This window comes from Emydura macquarii, unplaced genomic scaffold (assembly GCF_026122565.2).
Source record: "Emydura macquarii macquarii isolate MOO-44397 ecotype Brisbane River unplaced genomic scaffold, CSIRO-AGI_Emac_v2 contig_3220, whole genome shotgun sequence".
Taxonomy (NCBI): Eukaryota; Metazoa; Chordata; order Testudines; family Chelidae; genus Emydura; species Emydura macquarii.
In genome coordinates, this window is record NW_027133357.1 from 10,247,131 (window position 1) to 10,268,307 (window position 21,177).

The 21,177-nt window shown below is 43.9% G+C and overlaps 1 protein-coding gene across 1 annotated transcript; it reads right to left on the minus strand.

The window, feature by feature from the left end:
* Nucleotides 1–704: 704 nt before the first annotated feature.
* Nucleotides 705–17,351, minus strand: PM20D1 (peptidase M20 domain containing 1). The gene is made up of 13 exons (XM_067531642.1): nt 16,790–17,351; nt 14,222–14,308; nt 13,347–13,579; nt 12,398–12,484; nt 11,373–11,506; nt 9,330–9,449; nt 8,983–9,058; nt 8,631–8,692; nt 8,233–8,311; nt 6,891–6,962; nt 5,548–5,716; nt 4,719–4,818; nt 705–3,021 (listed from the first exon to the last, which is right to left on the minus strand). Exons 1-13 carry the CDS (start codon nt 16,986–16,988, stop codon nt 2,892–2,894), a joined length of 1,548 nt encoding a protein of 515 aa, XP_067387743.1. The 5' UTR covers nt 16,989–17,351; the 3' UTR covers nt 705–2,891.
* Between the last annotated feature and the right edge of the window lie 3,826 nt (nt 17,352–21,177).

The window sequence follows — 21,177 nt, forward strand, 5'->3', positions numbered from 1 at the left end:
CCTGATACATCAAGGGACAGGGGAATTTCAGGGGAAAAGCTATGTCTTTGCAGCTTTTTAAAGCCATGCAGGTAAGAACATAAGAACGGCCATACTGGGTCAGACAATGGTCCATCTAGCCCCGTATCCTGTTTTCCAAGTGGCCAATGCCAGGTGTTTCAGAGGGAATGAACAGAACAGGGCAATTATTGAGTGATTCATTCCCTATTGCCCATTCCTAGCTTCTGGCAAACAGGTAGCTTATGAAAGTTGAATTTGGGATGGTAATCTCCCCACTTGAGAGCTGGCATTCCAAGCACCACAAGTTTCTTCTCAAAGCCAGCCAAGTGGTAGCATAGCGGAGAGAAGCACTTGATTTAAGGCTTCTTGGCAGAGAGGCTGGGGGTGTTAAGTTCAACGGGAACTTGCTGTCACTGAAGTAGCAAATACTGCTGGCTAGTTATGCAGGCCCCTTAAAAGTTTTTGGAAGGAGACAGACAAAGTTAATCGACACAGGCTTGGTACAGAAAGGAGAACACCGGGGAGATGAGGGCTGGTTGGAAAATTGTGGTTTTTTTCTTCCTGTTTTGGCAAAATTTTGTTTTGATGGAAATTTTTAGCTCCAGTGAAAACCCAGGTGTGGAAATGACTGATGGCAGGGAAGAGATGAACTTCTTCCCTGCAATTATACATTCACATTAGAATATTAAATAAAGACCAGGACAGAATCTGCATACCCATTTTTATTAGCTTCAAATCAAGGGCAGACTTTAATTTTCTCAGTAATTTAATTTAATTTTAGTACATCAGTTGCAAAAAAACCCAGCTGTGTGCACATAAATATAGATTGGTAAGAAATAAACTACAAGAATCAGTTTAATTATTCAGTATTTTCCAAGATGACATTTCATTGTACCATACCTTATTCAAAACATTCTTCACCAAGACTACAGAAAGCACCTTCTATTTCAGTGTACAACTTGACACGATCAGTAGAACAGTGCAGCAGAAAGAGGTTTTAGCTTGTTTCCAGCACTGCATAGGCTGTGTTAGTAGTGCATGAAGTGGCTTTCACCCTATTTTCACTTGGGTATAGACCTGGATCAGATTTCCCATCTTCGTAATTCTTTGTTTGATTAATGATGGCAACTTTAGTGAAAGGGAACATTTTTGCAATAGCCTAAAAGAAGGATGCTTAATCCTGGTCTATAGTAGCACTGTTTGGGAAGTCTCCCTCTGGTGCAAGTCCTTGGGTAGTAGCAATGATGGGTGCACTAATGCAAAGCATGCAGGGTTAGATGACATGGTGATAAAAATGTCAATGCCCTCTCTAAACTAAGGCTGCCATCAGTACTAGGGCAAAGGGGGAAGATTTCCTAAAAAGTGCTAGTGTAGATACAGCTAAGGCCCTTTCCTGTGAGGTGCAGAGTGTTCTCAGCTCCCCTTGAACTGGAAGGGAACTGGAGTCATTCTGCACCAGCCAGAAACAAGCTAGCGATGGAAAATTAATGATGAAAAGAGAAGAATATATTTCATAGGTATAAACTGATTCAGTGACCAGGGAAAATAGACAAACACCATTTTGAACTAGTTTTTCTTAAATCTGCAACTCATAATTCTGGCACCACAATCAAATAGCGCATCACCAGGCTTACCAAAGAGAGAGAGAAATATTTAAAAGTAACAACAAGAAAAAAAGGAGCGTGGGGGAGGGAGAGAGAAATCAGAGGCAGGAATTAGCACTTTCAAGATCTGGTGCACCACCAGTTGGAACTACGGAGGTTTTTTTAATTCTTGTAAATTATGACTAAGGTTTACAAATGTCTAGTGACTGGGAGATCCCCTAAATAGGATTTCAGAAAGTGTTGAACACCCACCTTCTGAGAACCAGGCCTTTGAGAAGTGTTTCAGGTTGGGCTCCCAAAACACTAGTCTTTTCTGAAATGGCCACAGGTAGCAAATGTACCAAGGGGACTGAGGAGAGGGCATTATGCATATGCACCACAACCCAGGACAAATGTATACAATGGATGGCATCTGAGCAGTAGGGAAAATGTACTTAGTAATGGTGAAAGCAAGCTTGCTGCTGTAGCAGGGACATTCCATATCATGCTCCGTAGACAGGCTGCTGGGGCGGTACACATCAGTCAGCATTTAATACGGTCTTTAAACTGCACAGCACAAGGCTTTTTAGGCTTCTGGGGCTTGATCTTGCAAAGTGCTTAGTGGCTTTGGTTTCCATTGATCTCAGGGCAGCATCTTCCAGATAGGCACTTCAGTGTTTTGGAAATACATGTAATTATCCATTTGGGATGAAATGTACCTCTGGGCAGAGGGCCAGGACAAGGTGTAGGCACCAATTAAATTCTATTTTAGTGGGACTTAAAACCCTCCAGATAGGACTTGGGTGGTGCCTAGGCCTGGCACTGGCCCTTTCCACAGGGGTGAATTTCATGGTACAGTGAAGGAGCAGGGTTATGAAAGAAGATGGATATTTCCAGAAAATAAATCGCTATTTTCTGGCCACTTCCACCAAGTTTTCCATGTTGTACTTGTTCTATGTCTCCTTAACATTCCCTCTCCCAAGGCCAGACCCACAGCATTTTCCCTTCGAATTATCGTAAGTCTAATGGCTGCAGGTGAAGCTAGGGAAATGAGGTGGTATGGAGATCAGAGGCTTTTTCTATTGCTCCAATTCTCTTCTGCTATTTCAAGTTGCCCTTTATCTTTTGGCAGGCTTTATATCTGCGCAGAGCAGCCTCTTTCCTTTTAATCTCTATGCAAATCACCATCCACAATAACTTAGTTCTAGAACGCAGTGCAATGTCAATGATTAGCTGCTGTGTATATTCCAAGGTGCTGCCCTCGCATGATTCACCTCCATAGCTGCTCCTCTCCACATTTCTTTTGTCTTATAGCTCGTGGGAGTTTGCATGAGGCTCTGGGAGCTTGTTGATATCTGAGTTCTGAATCAGCTGGTAGAGAAACTCCACTTGTTTCTCATAGCCCTCAACTGAGATCCTCTCATTCAACCCATGGACTCTGTTAAAGTGAGAAGAACATTTTTCATTCCAATATACATGAGCCACCTACATGGGAACTGCAAACCCAGCCCAGACTCCAGCCTGCTGATTCCCGAGTTCTCTTCATAAAAGCTCAGGAATGTCAGAACGTGAGTAGGAAACAGCGTGAGAGAAATGAAAATCTAGAGAACAATGCACTCTAAGCACCATCTGTTCCCCAGGCCAGTGTAAATGGCTTACTCATTCTAAGGCTCAGGGCACAGTGGTAAGACCATAGGGTGGGTAGACAGGGCAGGAAAGTGCAAGTATAGCAGGCACCCTGGTCTCTGAACTGATATACCGTAGGCCCTTGGAGTCAGAGTGCAGAACAGCTACCTGGGCACGCTGCTCCTGTGTCAGTTCCACTTGTGTGGAAGATAAAATGAATAAGCTAGCAAGTGAACAAGCTCCTAGCACGGTACCACTTAGTATTCCCATACAGTAGAAAGTCAAAGAGATGAACACCAGAGTTACAAACTGACTGGTCAACTGAACACCATGTGGAACTGAAAGTAAGCAATCAGGCAGCAACGGAGGGGGGAAAAACCAAACACCAAATACTAGACTGTGCCTGTATTGCCTCTTAAAGGTTGGCACATCTGGGTTTTCTGTTCCCAACTCCACTTGCCATGTGAGGAGCAGCCACTTACAGGTAGAGGGTGAAGATGCTGAGGTTCACAGGCACTGCTGTGCGCCCCTGCTGCCAGCCCAGAGCAGAAGAACCCCTCCCTGCCCTCAGGCAGGGGACAAGAGCATGGAAAGACCAAGCTGCTGAGAGCTGCTGCTGTTGTAGCTACTGGTCTGGAGTGGGAGCCAGAGGCTGTGCTCTGGAGGAGTTTTAAATGGCCACAGCCTGTGACTGATGTGGCCCAAGCTTTGCTCATGGCTGCACTCCTGGGTCATGGCTGCACCTCTGGGAGTGCAAGGGGCAGGGGAGGGAAGGGCGCTGGCAGCGGGCTGGCGTCAACCCCTTGCCACATGCTGCCTCCGGAACACAGCGGGCAGTGCCCAGAACAGGGCGAGCCCTGGGGAGAGGCGGCTGAGGGCTGGGGCTTGTAGTGCCAAGGGTGCAGGGCAGGCCTCTCCAGTTCAGCACAAAGGCAAGAAACAGGAATAGGGCAGGGGGCTGCTTGCAAACCCGGCAGTGCCACCTCTGCAGAGATCTCGCCCAGCCTCAGCTGGCAGACACTGACTGCAGGGTGCTGGACCATAACGTTTGGTTCAGTTACGAACAACCCCCTCTCCCGAGGTGTGTGTATCTTTGAGATTCTACTGTACCTCTCATCTATGAAGAGTTAATGAAGTGGGAGAGCTGTAGGCGTGTCCAGCACGTGGACATGCATATTAAAGAAGGGCTGACACTAGAGCCAAACCTTTCAGAACCCAGAACTGTATTTGTGAGTCAGCAAGTTCTGGTGTCCCTCTGGAAGGGATGTTTGAACCAGGTCCCGTCTACATTTTAAACAGAGAATGGGGGCTAACTCTCTCCCACAGCAGTTCTTACTCTGTGTGTGTGCAGCACCTACATCTGCAGGAAATGGGTGGCCTTTGTGAGCCTGAAGCACCCATACTGTCACACCAAAGTATACAAAGTTGGATTTCAGTCTCGAGGCCAGCACATACTCATTTTCTTTGACTACACTCTATAGCATTCCCCACAAAAGCAGCATACAATACCTGGGTAAATCGTCCGGTTTAAAGATCAACGGGTTAAATCGATAAATGGCATCTGTGAGACGAGTGAAGTGCCGGCTGTCTGTGTTTCCAATACAAATACCTGGAAAACAAACCCACAGGTCAGGATGCCCCAGCACAAGTACAATTAATTAACTCTCTAAGCCCTTTCGATAATGGAAAAAGGCTCAGCTGATGTTTCATTTCTACACGATCCCAAAGCACTTTGAAAACTAAAACTCACTTAGAAAACAAATTGTTGTTCCCATGTCAGCATAGGAAATAAAGAATGCTGGAGCTCTGGCAGCAATGAGAGGATCTGAGCACCATGTCATTGGCTTCAATGGGAGTTGTGGTGCCCAGCATGTGCCAGGAGCAGGCTCTTATTCTTCCATGTGTCAGTTTCAAGCTTAAGTCCCATAAGCTGTACAGCACCAGCATGGAACAGCTTGCATGATAAGGGCTTTAGATGGTAAGGTAAAGAAGAAAGATGGTTTTGCCAGTCACGGAAGTGCAAACTGAAGAGCTAAAATGAGAAGATCTCCCCTGCCACTCCTCACATCCCTTGTATGTTTTGCACAGAGACTCAATTCAAGGTTCATTGTTTCTGCCAGTTTCCTGTTTGCTTTTTTTATTTCCACCATAACCCGCCCCAAACACACATACAGTTTAGAGCAGAAAGATGGAACCTAACAGAAGAGGGAACAACAGCTGTTTCCGGTCATTAACAGCTGGGGTGGAGGAATACACAGAAATGGAAACAAAGTAAAGGGTTGGCACAGGAATGTGGAAGTATAAAAGGAAACAATAATCATCATGTGTTTGCTGTTACCTGGAGCTACGCTGCTTACTTCGGGGAAAACATCCAGTAGGGTTCTTTGGAAAATCTGGACTCCAAAGGCCTGATTTTCCCAGGGGCTGATAGGGAGTGGGTCAAAGGCTTCCTGTATGTCTATCTTCACTCTGTCATCAGCAACAGTGCTTCTGACGATCTCTAGCACCTATGAACACACCCAGAGGAACAAGTAAGCACAGGGAATGAGAGTTTTCCTGGTGGATGTCTGTGTCAGTGCCAGCTTCCAGGCCAGCCTTGTAAGATAAGATGCCATGTCTGTCTTCTACAGGACGGAAGCGTCAGACCTGTTCAAGTGTGAGAACAGGTCACCTTCTAGTGGCTGCAACTGACAGAAGATAAGCCTTAATACTCCCACATAAGCATGTGTGGTCCATGGCAGGGGTTCCCAAACCATGCTACATGTATCACTGGTAGTATGGGCACTTGATGGTTCATCAGTTCAAGTCACAATTTTTTTAAGGCAGTGGTATGTGAATGAATTAAGTGTGGGAACTGCTGGTCCCTGGGTTACTCTGAAGCAAGAGTGAGTCCCAAAGGCTGCTTAATATAGCTACACGTCTATATTTCATAGGGTGTCCCTCGGAATCCAGGCTGTCTCCTGTACTCCTCCATATTCAGAAGGTAGTATTCAGAATCCAAAGTGCGTCTTCAAAAAGGGTCCTGTAAAACAAGCCACTGAGGACACCATTCATTTATCCTGCACTCATATAGCTGGCACATATAACAAACATTAAAGCAAACCCTTGTGTTATGTCCTTAAAGGGAAGAAAAACCTTGGATAAATTTGGCTCTTGCAGACTTCAAAGAGGAGTAAATTACAGAATACTCCGTTCCCCCAGAGTCTAAACTTGGGGAAAGACAATGAGAGCTTTCTGATGGAAAAGACCTGCTGCAACAGGAGATAAGTACTCTAAGCTAGCCAGATGCCATTACACTTAGATTTACAGAAGACAACCAATACCTTGTCTTGCACCTGGAAGCATAAAGGAAGCCAGCACAAAACATGGATGTTACGTGCTCACATCCACCATCTGCAAAATGCAGGCAGGTGATTTTGCACTGCCTGAAGCTTCTGAGAGGTCTTTTATGGGAACCCTAAGTAGATTGCATTACAACAGCTGAGGCTGAAGGTGGCAGAGGCATGGGTAATATCTCATAGGCATGGCAAGATCCACAACAGAAAGGAAAGCTTGCAGTCTTCAGACCAGTCAACAACTGCCTATTTCAAAGGTATAGCAAACTTAAGTAAATGACATGTCAGTGAGAAATGTCATGATAAAAAAAAATAGGTGAACAAAAATGTAATATGCAGACTGTACCTCTTCAGCCTTCTGTGAGGGGTGGATCCGAAAATTCACAGTTGCTTTTGCAGAAGGTGGGATGACATTAGACTAGGGGGGGAAAAAAAGACTCAAACATACAGAAAAAGCTATTGGCATTTGAATCTGCTTATCACAGAACTGCCAATGTAATATTATATCATTCTGATATGCACCACTATCAAAAAGTTTAAACTACTGCTCATGCAGTTCCAGAGCTCACGGTACAAGGCCCCAATCAGCTCCCACTGAAATAAATGCCCAAATCTTCCACCATTTGATCACCGTAAACCTCAGTCATTTACAACACAGGTAATTATATAAGAAGGCCCTTTTCATTTAGAAATTTTTCTCTGGGAGAAAGGTCTTGCCTTTAAAAAAACAAACAAAAAAAAAACAAAACTTAATTTTATAAGATGCCACTCTTCCAAAAAATCTTCCTCTACAGCTGAGTCCATTTCCCCAAAGCACATCAGGCATGACCCATATACATCACTTAACAGTGTAAGTACAGACACAACTCCTGTTTTCTACAAAATATTTTATACTTTGTAAGCATTCAAGTTACACAGTCTTTGAACACAAACAGTAAAAAAAAAAAAAAAAAGCAAAGAAAACCTGTTATTTCTCTTCTCACCACTCAGTGTCACTGTTTAACTATTATATCTTGTTTTCCTGACAAGTGATCCTTTTTCAGTAAAGATCTGCTTGAGGAATGCACAAAATAGCCAAACTGTTGAATGCTCTCACTGGTGTTCTAGAGCTGCAGTTCTCAGCTGTCCTGGTTAACTGCTCCTGTTTATCAGGTTAAGACCTTGACTGTACCAGCCAGAACCTGCTGCCTCTCACTCAGCTGGGCTTGCTCTAACCCATTGTGGAGTTCAGAGCTTTGGTAAACTCCTATCTTGTGATCGTGGGACAAAGGCCCCATCTACACTAGAAAGTTGCCCTGCTGCTGACAATGGTTGGAGCAAAGTCTCAATCATGATTTGTGTAACAGGGTTGAAACTTTTTTTTTCCTTTCTACCTTAGCACTTAAACCATTTTCAATACCAGTTTAGAAGGAACTGAATAACAACTATTGTCATCAATGAAGCAATTTTCTACTGTAGATGGGACTAAGGTTTCAACTGGGCTATCCTTTGAGTTGGAGTGAGGTTGGCAGTGGCAGAGCATGAAAGCCCAGTATAAAGGCTAAGTTTAAAATGAAGTGTAGAAGGAGAAGACTAGAAAGACATTCATACTGGTACATCTTGCTGTATGTGGGAATAACCATTCTAAATAATTCAGGCACTCTCCTTATGCTACATGGGGGAAAAAACAAATGCACACACGAAGCTACCTTGATTCCTGCATTAAACATGGTGATTGCTGTGGTGGTCCGAACCAAAGCATTAGTGGAGGGCTTCTGCTCGAAAATTCTGCATGAAAATAAGTTTTTATAAAGAGTTTCATATTTATATAAGACATAAATGGCAAAAAAAAAAAATTGAGAATTAAATTGATTAAACTGACCTATGCATTAGCAGAGCAACTACAGTATGTTTCAATTATTAATTAAAGCAAGGTAAATGCTTTACAGTCTGATAAACTGAGACATAGGATGGCTGATTTCAAGGGAAGAGCAAGCTTATTGGCAAGGCGGCGAGAGGACTCACTTTTCTAAATGGGGGGACATTGTTTCCCATATTTCACGGGGACAGATGTTGGGAGTGTTGAATAGGGGATGTGCTCCCTTACCTGCTGATGACAGGTGAGAACAGCCACAGGTTGGTCATGACGAGATTGAGAGGAAAGGTGAACTAAGGGGTGGGAGAAAACAAAGAGAAACCAATCATCAAAATTCCAACTTTAGAGACAAAAGTGAACTCTACTCAGTGGCAAAACACAGGGTGAAAGGATCACTATGTATCGCAGGGACGGTGAAAAGAGAACACTATTGCAAATAAGCTCTGAATTCTCCTTTCTAAGTTAAGTGATTTGAACAGAGACTAGGAAAGCCCCCTAGGTCATTCACATGGGTGGGGCTCCTTTTCATTTATTAATATTGCTGATGTGAAACTTGAGAATGAAGCTACAGTTGAATCCTTACCTCTGAAGCCAGGTGCTCAAGAGTCATGATTTCTGGCCCCTGGCCAAACAGATTGGGCATGGGATTCTGCTCCAGCCTACAAGCAAACCAGCATTTGAAAACAAAATCATTCTACATTACTGCAGAAAACAGGCTGCATTTTGATTCATGGATTTGGCCAAGGGCTTGAGATGTAGCCACATCTCTCTTAGCTGGCAAATCAAGAACAGCTGCACCAGGGAGTTCAGAGCATTCCTGTCTCATCCAAAGAGATTCTTTTGGGGAGGAGGAAGAGATAGACAAGGTTTGCTCTCAATGGGAAGGAAAGGACAGTAAGGAAGATGTTACATTGCCAGGTAAATGCTCACCTGGACAACGCTGCTGCAAGAATACCAATACTCGTCTCCTTAGGAGGGGCAGAGGAATGACCTGGCTCTTTCTCCACGCTGAAGTTCGCTGTAATTGCACCCTTCTCTGTGATACCTATTCTGATAAACAATAAATAACTTCATCAAGCCGATTCCAAATATTACATAATCTGAGTTCTTCGGCATCTGAAGACTGCAGATAGAGGGGGCTGGGATGGTTATTTTTTAGAACCAAATAAAAATACTCTAACAGCAGCATGAAAAGCATTTAAACCCACACCTGAGTGTAGGAGCATTGTGGTCTTGGCATTTTCTCCAGTGAACGCATTTCATATCACACAACTAACACACTTGCTCTGGCACCGCTGGAGTACCCTGTTTGTGACAGCACCACTGTGAGACTGAAAGTAAGCGCACTCGGAAGTCTCTTTGCTTACGTTTTGTGCCATGGCTGCAGTATTGTGGACACACCAAATGTCTTAAAAAGAAATTTCATTGAAGTGTAACAAGACAGTTTCATGGTAATTGAAATGAATTAATTATTACCAACACCTCTGTGGAGGTTAGCTATTGCAAATATACTTATCCCATGCAGTGTTTTTAAAAGTTTAAACTATAGCCTTTTAATTCTTGTTTGATGTCAAAGGCCAATTGCTGTCTTAGTAAATCTAAATTACATTCATGCTTCAATATGTACATACCATATTTTCCACTGGCCCATGCACTTGTTATGTGATATGCTCCCACAGCCAACACTAAGGTTATGGGGGTTCACTTTCCGACCACAGTTCAGCATGAAAACTATAATCCTCCCCACAGACTAAAATGCAGCTTTGGAGAAGCAAATGGATTTGTAAAACTAAAACACCTGTACTGCAGTCAGATCTGACCCTGCTACCAACAGCGTCTGATAGTACGTGTCTTTATCCCATTTGTTTTGTCATCATGTTCTTTATATCTCAGTTCCAAATCTGGTGAGCATCAAGTTGCCTTTTCCCTGCTTTTTATAACAACGAATAAATGAGGTTGACTCATCCCAGGGTTTCCTAGATTAACCTGCAGGTGATATTTCAGTGAAGTCACTAAGGGATCCCAAGTCATCAGAGGACTGTCTACCACACAGGCAAAAGGAGAGAACTCATAACTCAACAGACTCAAGAGAAAGGTCACCCTTGCATTCCCTCAGAAAAGATCTGGATCATCTTTACAAGCTGGATGCCAAAGACAAACTTTTATTGCATAAGCACTTCACAGCTAAGCCAGGGTTGCTAGCTAAGCTGACCAAAGACAAATAGCATTGACGGCACGTCTCATCATGCCATTGGCACAATCAGCAAATGGCAGTCAGGAGGCTGAAACACTGAATGCCAGAATGGGGAGCCAGCCTCAGGTTCTGCTGCCGAAACCTCAACTACATGCCAAAGTTACTGAATTTTTATCTAAAAAAAAAAAAAAATCCATGGGCAGCTATAGAAGAGAGTCTAGAAGACAGCTAGGTATAAATATGAGCAGCTCCACCCCCAACCTTCTGACTCAGCTGCAGCCTAGCCACATTTGCCTACTCGAGTAAACGAGGAGGCACAACAATAGTGTGCTGTAGTCATTGATGGGATGAAAACAGAAGAGTGGGTTTCCCAGGCAAGTGATCCATGCATTAGCTAAGCCAATCTTTGCAACACTGAGGACTGCAATGAAAATCTGATGGGAGCCGAAGAGCCACACACAGCTGTATGTATGTGTGTAAATACACTTCATTTTTAAATATGCACACAATCCTCACCTTTGCATGCATTTATATTTTCTCTGACATGAACAGAAATTGCAATCAAATCACTAGCAATAAAATGCTGTAGTTCATCGGCTGTGTCCTTCACCACAGAAGAAAAGGGCTGCTGCAGGCCACATTTTAAGATGCCACAGAGGGCCTTTATGTTGAATTATGGACACCCTGCATTAGTCCAGACTAGCAGAGACTCTCTGATACTTACCCACAAAACCAGAGATTGGGTTCATTGCATAAAATTCTCTTCTTTCCTTACTTACAGTGCTACTGGTGTCTTTATTCCCTTCAAGAACCCATCTAAGATAACGCTTCCCTCATCTAGCAGGAAAGAAAGCTTCACTCCTCTAGCTTCCAGCAGAGCTGCAATCTTCATTGCTCCCTTATGACCAGATACCTACGAGAGTCCAAATCAGAGGAATTGCCATACTGAATCACACAAGCAGTCCTGTATCCTGACTCTGACAGTGACCAGTGCTACATGAGGAAGGTGCAATTGCCATAGGGGGTAATTATAAAATAACCTGTCCATAAGGTGTCATTTCTTTCTAACCCCACTCACTTAGTGGCTGCTTATGCTCTGAAGTGAGAGTATTTGCATCCAATCTAATATAATTGAGAATGTCCTCATTATTCATGAGAAACTGAACCCTTTTCCGAATACTACAAAGGACAATGAGCTCTACAGCTTAATTAGGCATTGTTTAAAAAGGTATTTAAATGTATCATTTCTTGTCTTTCAATTTCATTGAATGCCCTTCTTGTCCTTATGAGAATAGATAATTCTGCTACCCTGTCATTCTCTATTTCTGTTCCTGTCGCTAATGACGACTCTGCTATATAATACTATTCACCTGGAACAGTCAAATACATCTTAACCTGGATTTTCTCATTTCACTCATACTCTGTACTTTCGATGTCTGACAGCCATGGAAAAGCAATACCAAAGAACAATACGATTTTACACTTTTCCTCTGTCTCCACTGAGCAAAACCGTGATGCCCACATCACTGAGAGCTGAACTGTCAGTATATGACTGCAATGCTCAAAAGAGTGATCTGTCAGTGCAGCAGTGAGATAATCATTAGGGCTTTCACAGTAAATCATCGAATCATAGAATATGAGGGCTGGAAGGGACCTCAGCAGGTCATCTAGTCCAACCCCCTTTCTAATGCTTAGAAAGTTGACTTAGTCAAGTACAAGGACAATGCAGGCAGCTGGCTATCCAGGAATCAAGCTGCTGTTATAGGAGGACACAAGACAGACAGCCAGACAGACAGACAAATACCTCTTCATCATGTCCAATGCCAATATAGAAAGACCTACGAGGCCTGTAGTCTCTCCTCAGCAGGAATTCTAGAGCTTGCAGAATACCCTGTGGAAGAGAAGCAGCACATCAGTCACGGCCTCCTTTTGCTCTCTGGGATTACAAAGAAGAGCTGCTTCATACAGTGAAGAACACGAAGATGTAAAGGAACTCCAGTAGATTCGCAGTTCTCACACAGGCTTTATTCTTTCCATTCGTGGGGGGAGGGGTTTCACACCACCTACTTGATGATAATCATATTCTTTTGCAAACACAATCCAGCGGACATAACCAATAATCCTTAGGACCCAGTGTGCTACACAACATCAGAGTACATATATAAACCAGGATGGGCCTGATCCTACTCTTGCTGGAGTCCTAGGCAAACTCCAACTGACTTCAAAGGAAGCATGCTCGGGTTCTCGATGTCTGATAAAAGACTTTACTGAGCCTTTAGATGGCATCTATACTGCACACAGCACAGCCCTCACTAGCTGCAGTAAATCCTACTGGAATGAGAATTAATTTTTATACCAAAAAATTACTAAGGAAGAAAAAAAGAGAAAAATAAGAACGGTGGGGATGAATTTTGTAAACCGTTAAAACTTGTGTTTTTCCAGTCTCATCTGTTTTTCTTCTTCCTAAACTAATGAGTGTCTAATGTGTAACTAAAGTGTCTAATGAGCAGTGGTTAATCTGTATTTCTGCTGTCTTGCCAGCATCCACTTTGCCTCATAAACTGCAATAGTTAATTTTTATTTAGTTGTTTGTGGGATTATTACTGACATTTTCAATAGCAAACTAGTGCCAAAACAGAAGTTCTCAAACAACAAATCCATGGAACTGTTAATTATTTACCTATCAGACACAGAACAAAAACATTCCTTAGAGCTTTTTCTCTCTCTGAAATAAGGTGACAGAGAAGACGTACTATAGCAGAATTTTTGTTGTCTATCGTTCCTCGTCCATAGATGAAACCATCAAGTTCCTCAGCAGAGAAAGGAGGGGCATGCCACCCCTCTTGGGAAGCTGGGACTACATCCATGTGTGCAAGCAGCATGTAGGGTGTGAGCTGGGGGTCAGAACCCTGGACAGTGAAGAGATGGCTGTATTCCCCAACGATCTCATGCTGAATGAACTTGGCAGAAAATACAGCAGGAAAGACTGTTTAAAAATAAATTCAAAAGAGAGAAACATACAAAGGAGAAAAATCAGCAAGACTGTTTCCACTCCACCGCCTACATTTTTGGGAACATGACACGAACCCGTTAGGGGAATTTTGCCATTGACTTTAATGAGAGCAGAGTCTATAGTGAATTTTAACACGCATGGCACTAAGGATCCAAAGCTTTAGAGGTTGCAGGCAGCAGCTGTGCAAGTTTCCCTCACACAGCTTTACCAAACTGTCCCAGGCTGCAGTGCAAACCCGCACTAGAACCTTGTCTCCCTTAGCAAAAATAGGACCTGTAATTCACCACCATTGCAGCTGTGAATCTTCAGACAGGCTTAGGCTTTTTTACCACAATGTTGTCTAACCCTCTTCGGAGCAGGGTCATGACATGATGGTAAAAGACCCTATGCCCTGTCTACACTACAGTTTCTACCATCAGTGGAGATGCACCAGAGCTAAACTGCAGGTCCCATTTTTGCCACTGTGGTAACCCAGTCCTCTTCTGAGAAAAACAAAAAGTGCTATATCAAACAAAAGACTATTCCTTTATACTCAGGATGTAAATCTTCCACTCAACATGTTGCCAACCCCCTGGCCTTTTATTAAAAAAATATGTAGGAATGTAAATTCTGTACCTTTCCGAATATAACTCCCAAATTCTGCCAGGGCTGTTATATTTTGGTCCTCTGGAGAGAAGGAAACTGTTTGAATTTTGATGGCACCTTAAATGAAAATATGAAGTAGAGGATTTTTGGCAATGAAGTCAATCAGTCAGACAATCCTTTTAACTGTAATTAGAACATGCAGTAAAATGAAGATCTCAAGTATTTAGTGGACTGTAACGATCCCATGACAAAATAGAGCTGGCATCCTCAAAGAATTTATCACATTTTAACCTCATTAAGTACATTCTGGCTACCCTATAATGCTTGTGCTGTTTCAATTAGACAGAAAGTTCTTCTTTATTACTTGTTCTGAACTGTTGTGTCCTGTTGCTGTGCCTTGTTAAAAATGCTACTGCTTTTGGAAACAGCTGTTTTCACTGGATCGTGAAGATGGATTCCTGACATTTTAGGATTAAATGCAAATATATTACTAGCTGGAAATTCAAATATAATTGCACCAGCTTTTTCAATAAGCTTCCTAATGAAAAACATTACTTTGGGCCCAAGGCTGAGCACACACAACTCCCACTGAATCAATGCTTAGCACCTTGCAGGATCTTGCTAAGTGGAAAACGTGAGTTACTTAAACAGATTTATATGGCAACATTGGAACTGAATCATCCATTACCCATACAGTGCTGTTCCATGATGGCTCATTATGCCCCACTATGGGCCTGCTCTTGCTCCCATCTACTTCATTAAGGGTCTCTCTAAAGAGGATATTTTGGTTTCTAATTAAAAAAGCATTTCCACTTGCTAGGTAATAATTCCACCAACTAAATACAGAAGAACTTTTCCTATACTTCAATAATCAATGACTATTTTTGCTGCCTGCCTCCGGTTTTCTACTAGCTGCCAATCCTAGTGTAATCCATATACTCCAGAAGTTTCCTGCAAGAGGCTTTGTGTCTGAAAGCACAAATACAGTTGCTATATGACAGGATGTCTGCAGGGCAGGGGTACAAGATTTGAGCCAGTAAGGCAGAGAGGTCACTAGCTTATTCAGTGTGGCCAAGGGGCGTCTGAAAATGTGCAATTGCAGAATGCAGACAAACTGTGTTTTGTATTTAAGAGGGATGAGATATTGGAGAAGACCGTCAGTGGGAGGAAACAAAAGCTGAAGGGGTGTGGAAAACTGGTTCCAATTAAGACAAGAATATCTGCAGTGGGAAAGCATATCAGTTCATTTATTGTCTGATTTCAGCTTTGCAGTACATTCATTTGGCAGATTCTAAAACATACGTACAACTCTGTAAGCGAGTTTTTCCCTGCCATCCACCGAAAATTTGGTACAGCCTTATGGATTCATATGCTTCTTATGGTCTCTCTTCTACAGATTTAACATTGTGTTTATAAACAAGGGATGAGGAATGGGCCAACCAACAATAACAGCATCTTGCATTTACAGATCATCTTTCATCCCAAAGTGCTTTATAAACTAAAACAACTATACCTCTCTAAGACGCCCCGGTCCCTGCTTGTGGATTCCCTCAATATCCTTGCCTCCTCATTCATTAATATCTACATTGGACCACTCAGCAAGATTGTGATATCCCACAGAGTCAGCAATACATAGATGATACTCAGGTGATGTGTGTCCTCCACTATCTCCAAGATACATCTCAAGGTTTTGCTTAGGATATCTGTTGGGGTCAAAGTATATGGCTGCAAAAGTAAATATGCCCAGTATTTTGAGACAGGCACCAGTGTCATGTAGTGCTAAAGAATCTTAACTGATAACGAGCAATGAATTTATAGAGAAGATATTAAAACATTATTTCCTTCATTTGTCAGCAGAAGAAATACATCCCGGGGTTTTTTTAAGAAATGATTTTCAGTCTTTTTCTTCTGCAGTTTTGCTTTCTTCCCTACCACCCATAGCATGTACTTTCAGCCGTGCCATGGAAGCGGGCAGGAAGCAAATGTAATACCCCAGTGAAGTGCTTTATGGGGATCCGGGGGATTGTCAATTTCAAGGTGGTGTCAATTGCCTCACTTGCTGGAAGACAGTCAGTCTTGGATGAGTCAGCGGAGGGGTGTCAGAGCTTGGGGATGGGGTAACTGCTTCCTGGGGAACGTGTCAGTGTCTGGGAGAGGGGAAGGTCAATGTCTAAGCAAGCAACAGGGGGCTGGATAGATGCTTAAAAGTCAGATCACTGGGGGGAATCAACCAAGGGTGTGCGCGGGGGGATTTGGGGCTGGATTCTGGTCTCCAGGCTTTGTGGAGGGGTGGAGATGGTTCTGCTGGTGGGGGGCTTGGCCTGCGGAAAGATTTAATCTGGGAGGCTGAGCTGTGGGGAGGGGGAGTGTTAGTTTGGGGGATCCCCGGTGGGGAAGAGGGGGGCTAATCTGGAGGTGAGGGGCTAGTTTGAGGGGGAGAAGCAGTCAGGGGTGGGGGGCTAGTCGGGGGGCAGCTGGCCCTGGGGACCAGGGGGGTTAGTCTGAGGGTGCCCCCCGGGGTGGGGGTGAGATGGGGGCCGGGGGCAGCTCAGGTGGGGGGCAGCGGGGACGGGGGCGAGGTTCCGGACCCTCCTTCACCTCTCAGCGCCTCCTTCAGCTCCCGTCTGTCGCGGGCGCCGAGCTCCCAGCCCAGCGCGGGGCGCCGCCCCCAGACCCGCAGGCCCGGCGGGGGGCGCAGGACGTAGGCCCGCAGCAGCACCACGGCCAGCAGGGCCAGCGCCGCCCCGCACAGCCCCAGGCCGCCGGCCCAGGCCGCCCCGCGCAGCCGCCCCGCCATGCCGCGCCGCTGGCTCCGGCGAATCGCCCTCCGCCCTCCGCCGGCGCCCGCCAATCGCCAGCCGCCTGCTCGGAGACGCCGGCCAATGGGCGGCGTCGTTGGCCTTCGCCGCAAGGCCTGCTGGGAGTTGGAGTTCGCTGGGCCCGGGCGGCGGCTGCCCGCCGCTTGGCAGCTCAGGTGCCGGGTGCTCCAGAGCACGGGGCTGGAGCCAGCGCTCCTGGGGCCTGTTCCCAGCCCTGGCCGGAGCGTGGGGCCCACCCCAGGGGCGTGCACGGAGGCTCTGATCCTGCTGGCTGCCTTTGTGACCTCAAGCAAATGACTTCACCCAAGGCTCCCCCGGTGTCAAAGGGTGACAACACCTACTCCCCTGGGACACTGTGAATCTTCATTAATTAAGGAGACATTTTAATACACATGGAGAGGTGCAGGTGAATGCCACCATCGAAGCGTGGCATTCTGTATGCCCAAGCCACCTGCTGTGTGTGTTGCTGCTGCTCTGAGCAGCAGGAGAGCAAGATCTGTTCCCTTAACGTAACCCCCATAAGTGCCTCTGTAGTGTACCTCCTGGGGTCGGCAGACCAGAAAATCCAGCTACGGCCTTAACGCTCTTCCTAAAATGAGAGCACTCTTGAGAAAAAGGGGCACCCTTTTCTGATAAATAACCATCTGATGTATACAGGACAGCGGTGCAGCATGGATTCTGTAATAGTCATTAATTCTGCAAAGGTGTAGAAGCCTGCAGAAACTCTAGGGCAGCACTGGTTAAACTAAATTAACGATAGGCACTTTTATCACCACAATACCAAGTAGAACTGGCATAAGGGTTCTGGGAAAGTGTACTTCCAAATCAAGTAGATAAAGCATATGATCAGTCACATATTGTTTATTATCAAAAAAAAAAAAGAAGAACCAAACCAATATTAAATTAAATAAATTACACAAACATTTTGAGCTGGTTATGCATCATGTAGGTATCAAATAAGGCTTCGAAGTAATTACATATTAATATCACTAGACCTTCAGAGACATGAAAGGTCATTGGAATTTCAGAATTTTCCACCCCAATGGACTCTTTTTCTGAGTTTCTCTAGTTTCCTTGTCAAGGTACCCTGGAAATGAAGCCGCCTGAGCTGGCCCCATAGAACCTTTGAAAGAGAAATGCAAATCATTCTGATTTGTCATTCTGTTTTGTTCAGAATGGTGAATGTCACCTTTGAAACCAACGTTCTGGGAGCCAGAGGCTTGTCAGGGTTCTACATCTGAAACGTCTGTGCTACTCAGTAGCAAAATGGTGACAGGAGTTATGCCTTCAAAATACCATCTGTCAGCTGCGGAGGGCTGCGTTTGTCACCAGAATTGGCACTGGTTCCAGAAGCCAACGATCCCTCTACCTGGGACTTCAAGGGGGCAGAATATGTAATTGTTGCCACTACTTTCATGCCATCATTCTTGACATCCCAACCATCATGCTGTTGGTTAACTGCAAAGGAAACAATATACCCTTTGCACAGGGATCTATTGCTCTGAGGTTTCCTGTATTTGAACTGATACTTTGGCTGTCAGGCCTAAGGGACTGTGAACTGAATCCTTAGCAGATTCACTCTGATTCCTGAACTGCATCTAGGAATGTCACTAATTCAAAGTGAGGTCACCTCAGAGCTAGATATAGTTAGTCCTTATAATGAAAAAGCTCCTTCTTCCATTGTGCCAAGCTGTTTGTTTATATTTGAAAGAATTAATGTCCTGATCTTAGCTTGTAGGATGCAATGGTCCCAGCAAAATCATGATTGTCTCACTAAGGTCAGAATGAGATGTATCCTTTCTTTAGTGTGTTCTTCTCTCACTTAAAGAAAATGTACTTTATTTGTTTAATAACTTTCTCCTGTACCATGTAATCAGAGACTGAAGTAGAGCAGTAATGACTTAATTAATGAGGTGTCACACAAAACCCAGGCTGCTCTGATGTTATAACATGGAATGTTTGCCTAGCCTTGATGATTCATGCAGCTCTATTTTCATTGCAAGTGGGGCATCATTTATCTGGGAGCCACAGTACAGCTGCATTTTCTTTCCCCGATAATGTTATCTCAAAGACCCTTTTATCAGGGTGGTTTAAAAGTGTCTTAGGAATTAAACAGACATCATCAGCTTCGAAACCATATATTAAAACACAAAAGTGTTATTAACATTGTAGGTTATTAGAACAGAAATAACTTTTTAAAATCAAATTTCCTTTTCATTACTAAGGCCATTGTTTATTTTTGCATTCCTGAAAAACAGACTAGTCAATTTCACATTTGTTTCTAGTCAGTTTCTTTTTCCCTGCCCTTGTGCTTTATCCCAAGGCTGGAAACACCACAGAGGAAGGTTTAAAATCCAGACAAAAACTGTTTTCATCAGAACTTTAAAAATATCATGGAAACATATCTGCTCGTTTTAATTTTTGCGAATTTTTTTTTTTCACAAAACTTGAATTTGGGGCCTAAATGTACCTAATAAATGTCCCTTTAATCCTCGACATGCTATATTTTTCAGGGTTTACATATACTTTAAATGCATTTCCTCTAGTCATAGGCTTCAGCGAATCAATATGGGGCTGAAAGGGCAGAATTATAACAGAAAACTAAAATAGCAATAGTTATTAGCATTACTCACACTTTTATATATAAAAGTATTAGGTTAAAAAAAAAAATTAAAAAGATCACATCTGTCTATCTATGGGTTATCAAGTCAGACTTGTTTGCCTGAGAGGTAGATTGTACTGGTAGCATCCGTTTGTGGTGATTTTTATTAAAATTCATCTAGCACACGAGGGACCGGGCTTAGCAAACACAGCAAATGAGCTTTCTCTTGTCACTTAGGCGATTACCTAAAATCTCTTAGCCTTGAAGCTCCAAGCTTGGAGAGGTTAGTGCTAGGTATCACAAGAGCTGTTGACTCTTGGCATACCCAAAATATGCCCAAACTTTAGTTATACTGCCCCTGAGTTATGGCATAGTCAAAAACCATTGGATGTAGGCACTGAGCTGAAGGGCCTTCCTCTCCCTGTCCCTGAATTTGCTGGGGGTGGGCAAACTGGTTAGGAAAAACCGACTCCCCTGAAACACACATGGATTCTAGAACTGAATCCAAATGGAACTTTTTAGTAATGTCCAGAGACTGAGAATAGGACAAGGAAGCATCAAAATACCACTGGAATAGCGGCTCTCATGGTATCCCTAGACTAACGGCCTGATCCAGAACCTGTTAAAGTAAAAGGTAAGATTCCCACTGACGTCAGAGGGCTTTGAATCAGGCCCTAATTCTGCAGGTGCCTTGAATAAGCTTTATTTTAGGTACCCAAACTATTGGGAAGGCCAGTGTATGCATAAAACTCCCACTAGAGCTGATAGGAGCTGTTGGTCATGTGAGCTAAGGGTGCCTAATATCCAACAGTAGTCTGGGCATGTAATACAGAATGCAGCATTATTCCCATGCAGCTGCACCAAGGATTTCAGGATAACAGAAAATGCAGCACTGGTTCAGGAAGTGGTACCTGGTAATAGAGAGTGCAGAGCAGGGGGGCCTGGAGGGTAATAGACAATACAGAGGTGGTTCTTGGCAACAACCCCAGGAAGTTCAGGGGCTTGTATTCAATGTGCAGATTCCCAAAAGCACAGTGCACATTTTAAAATATCATCACCCTGCAAATCTGCATCATTGCCTCTTGTGAGGGTTATTTCTGGTTGTGAATCACAGCCAGAGAAGGCTTATAACATTGCCTTATATTTCACCTCATTGGCAAAAGAAAAGAAAAAAGGGTGATGCATACCTGAGTTATGCAATCCATATGTGTGGGTGTCTGAGTGGGTGCTGAAGGAGGAGAGACAGAGATAGGGTTAGCAATGATGACTAATATTAATAACCTTGCTGCCTTAAGGCATTTGCCATTAAATGAAGTCGCTGCTCTTCTACATTTCGATGAATGTTATTTCCTGAGTTCCTACTTCTGTTGCGTTATGCTACCTGCTCCAAGAGTCCATTGCTCTGAATTCCACACACAGAGGGAAGGAGGAGAGAGGATGTCAGGAGGAGAGGTGTGATGGCCCCTCGCCTTACAAACTCATTGCTACCCTGGGCTGGAAGCACGGAAAGGCTGCTCTGTGCCCCGCTCAGACAGGGGAAGCTTCTTCATAAAGGGATATGTGAT

Bases quoted from the DNA above. Each gene is read 5' to 3' on its own strand.
- PM20D1 (XM_067531642.1), bottom strand. From the start codon at position 16,988: ATGGCGGGGCGGCTGCGCGGGGCGGCCTGGGCCGGCGGCCTGGGGCTG. The intron at 12,485-13,346 runs GTACGTCTTCTC...TCTCTTCCACAG, and splicing joins ACAACAAAAATTCTGCTATA to GGTATTCTGCAAGCTCTAGA. The intron at 8,312-8,630 runs GTAAGGGAGCAC...ATTTTCATGCAG, and splicing joins TTCTCACCTGTCATCAGCAG to AATTTTCGAGCAGAAGCCCT.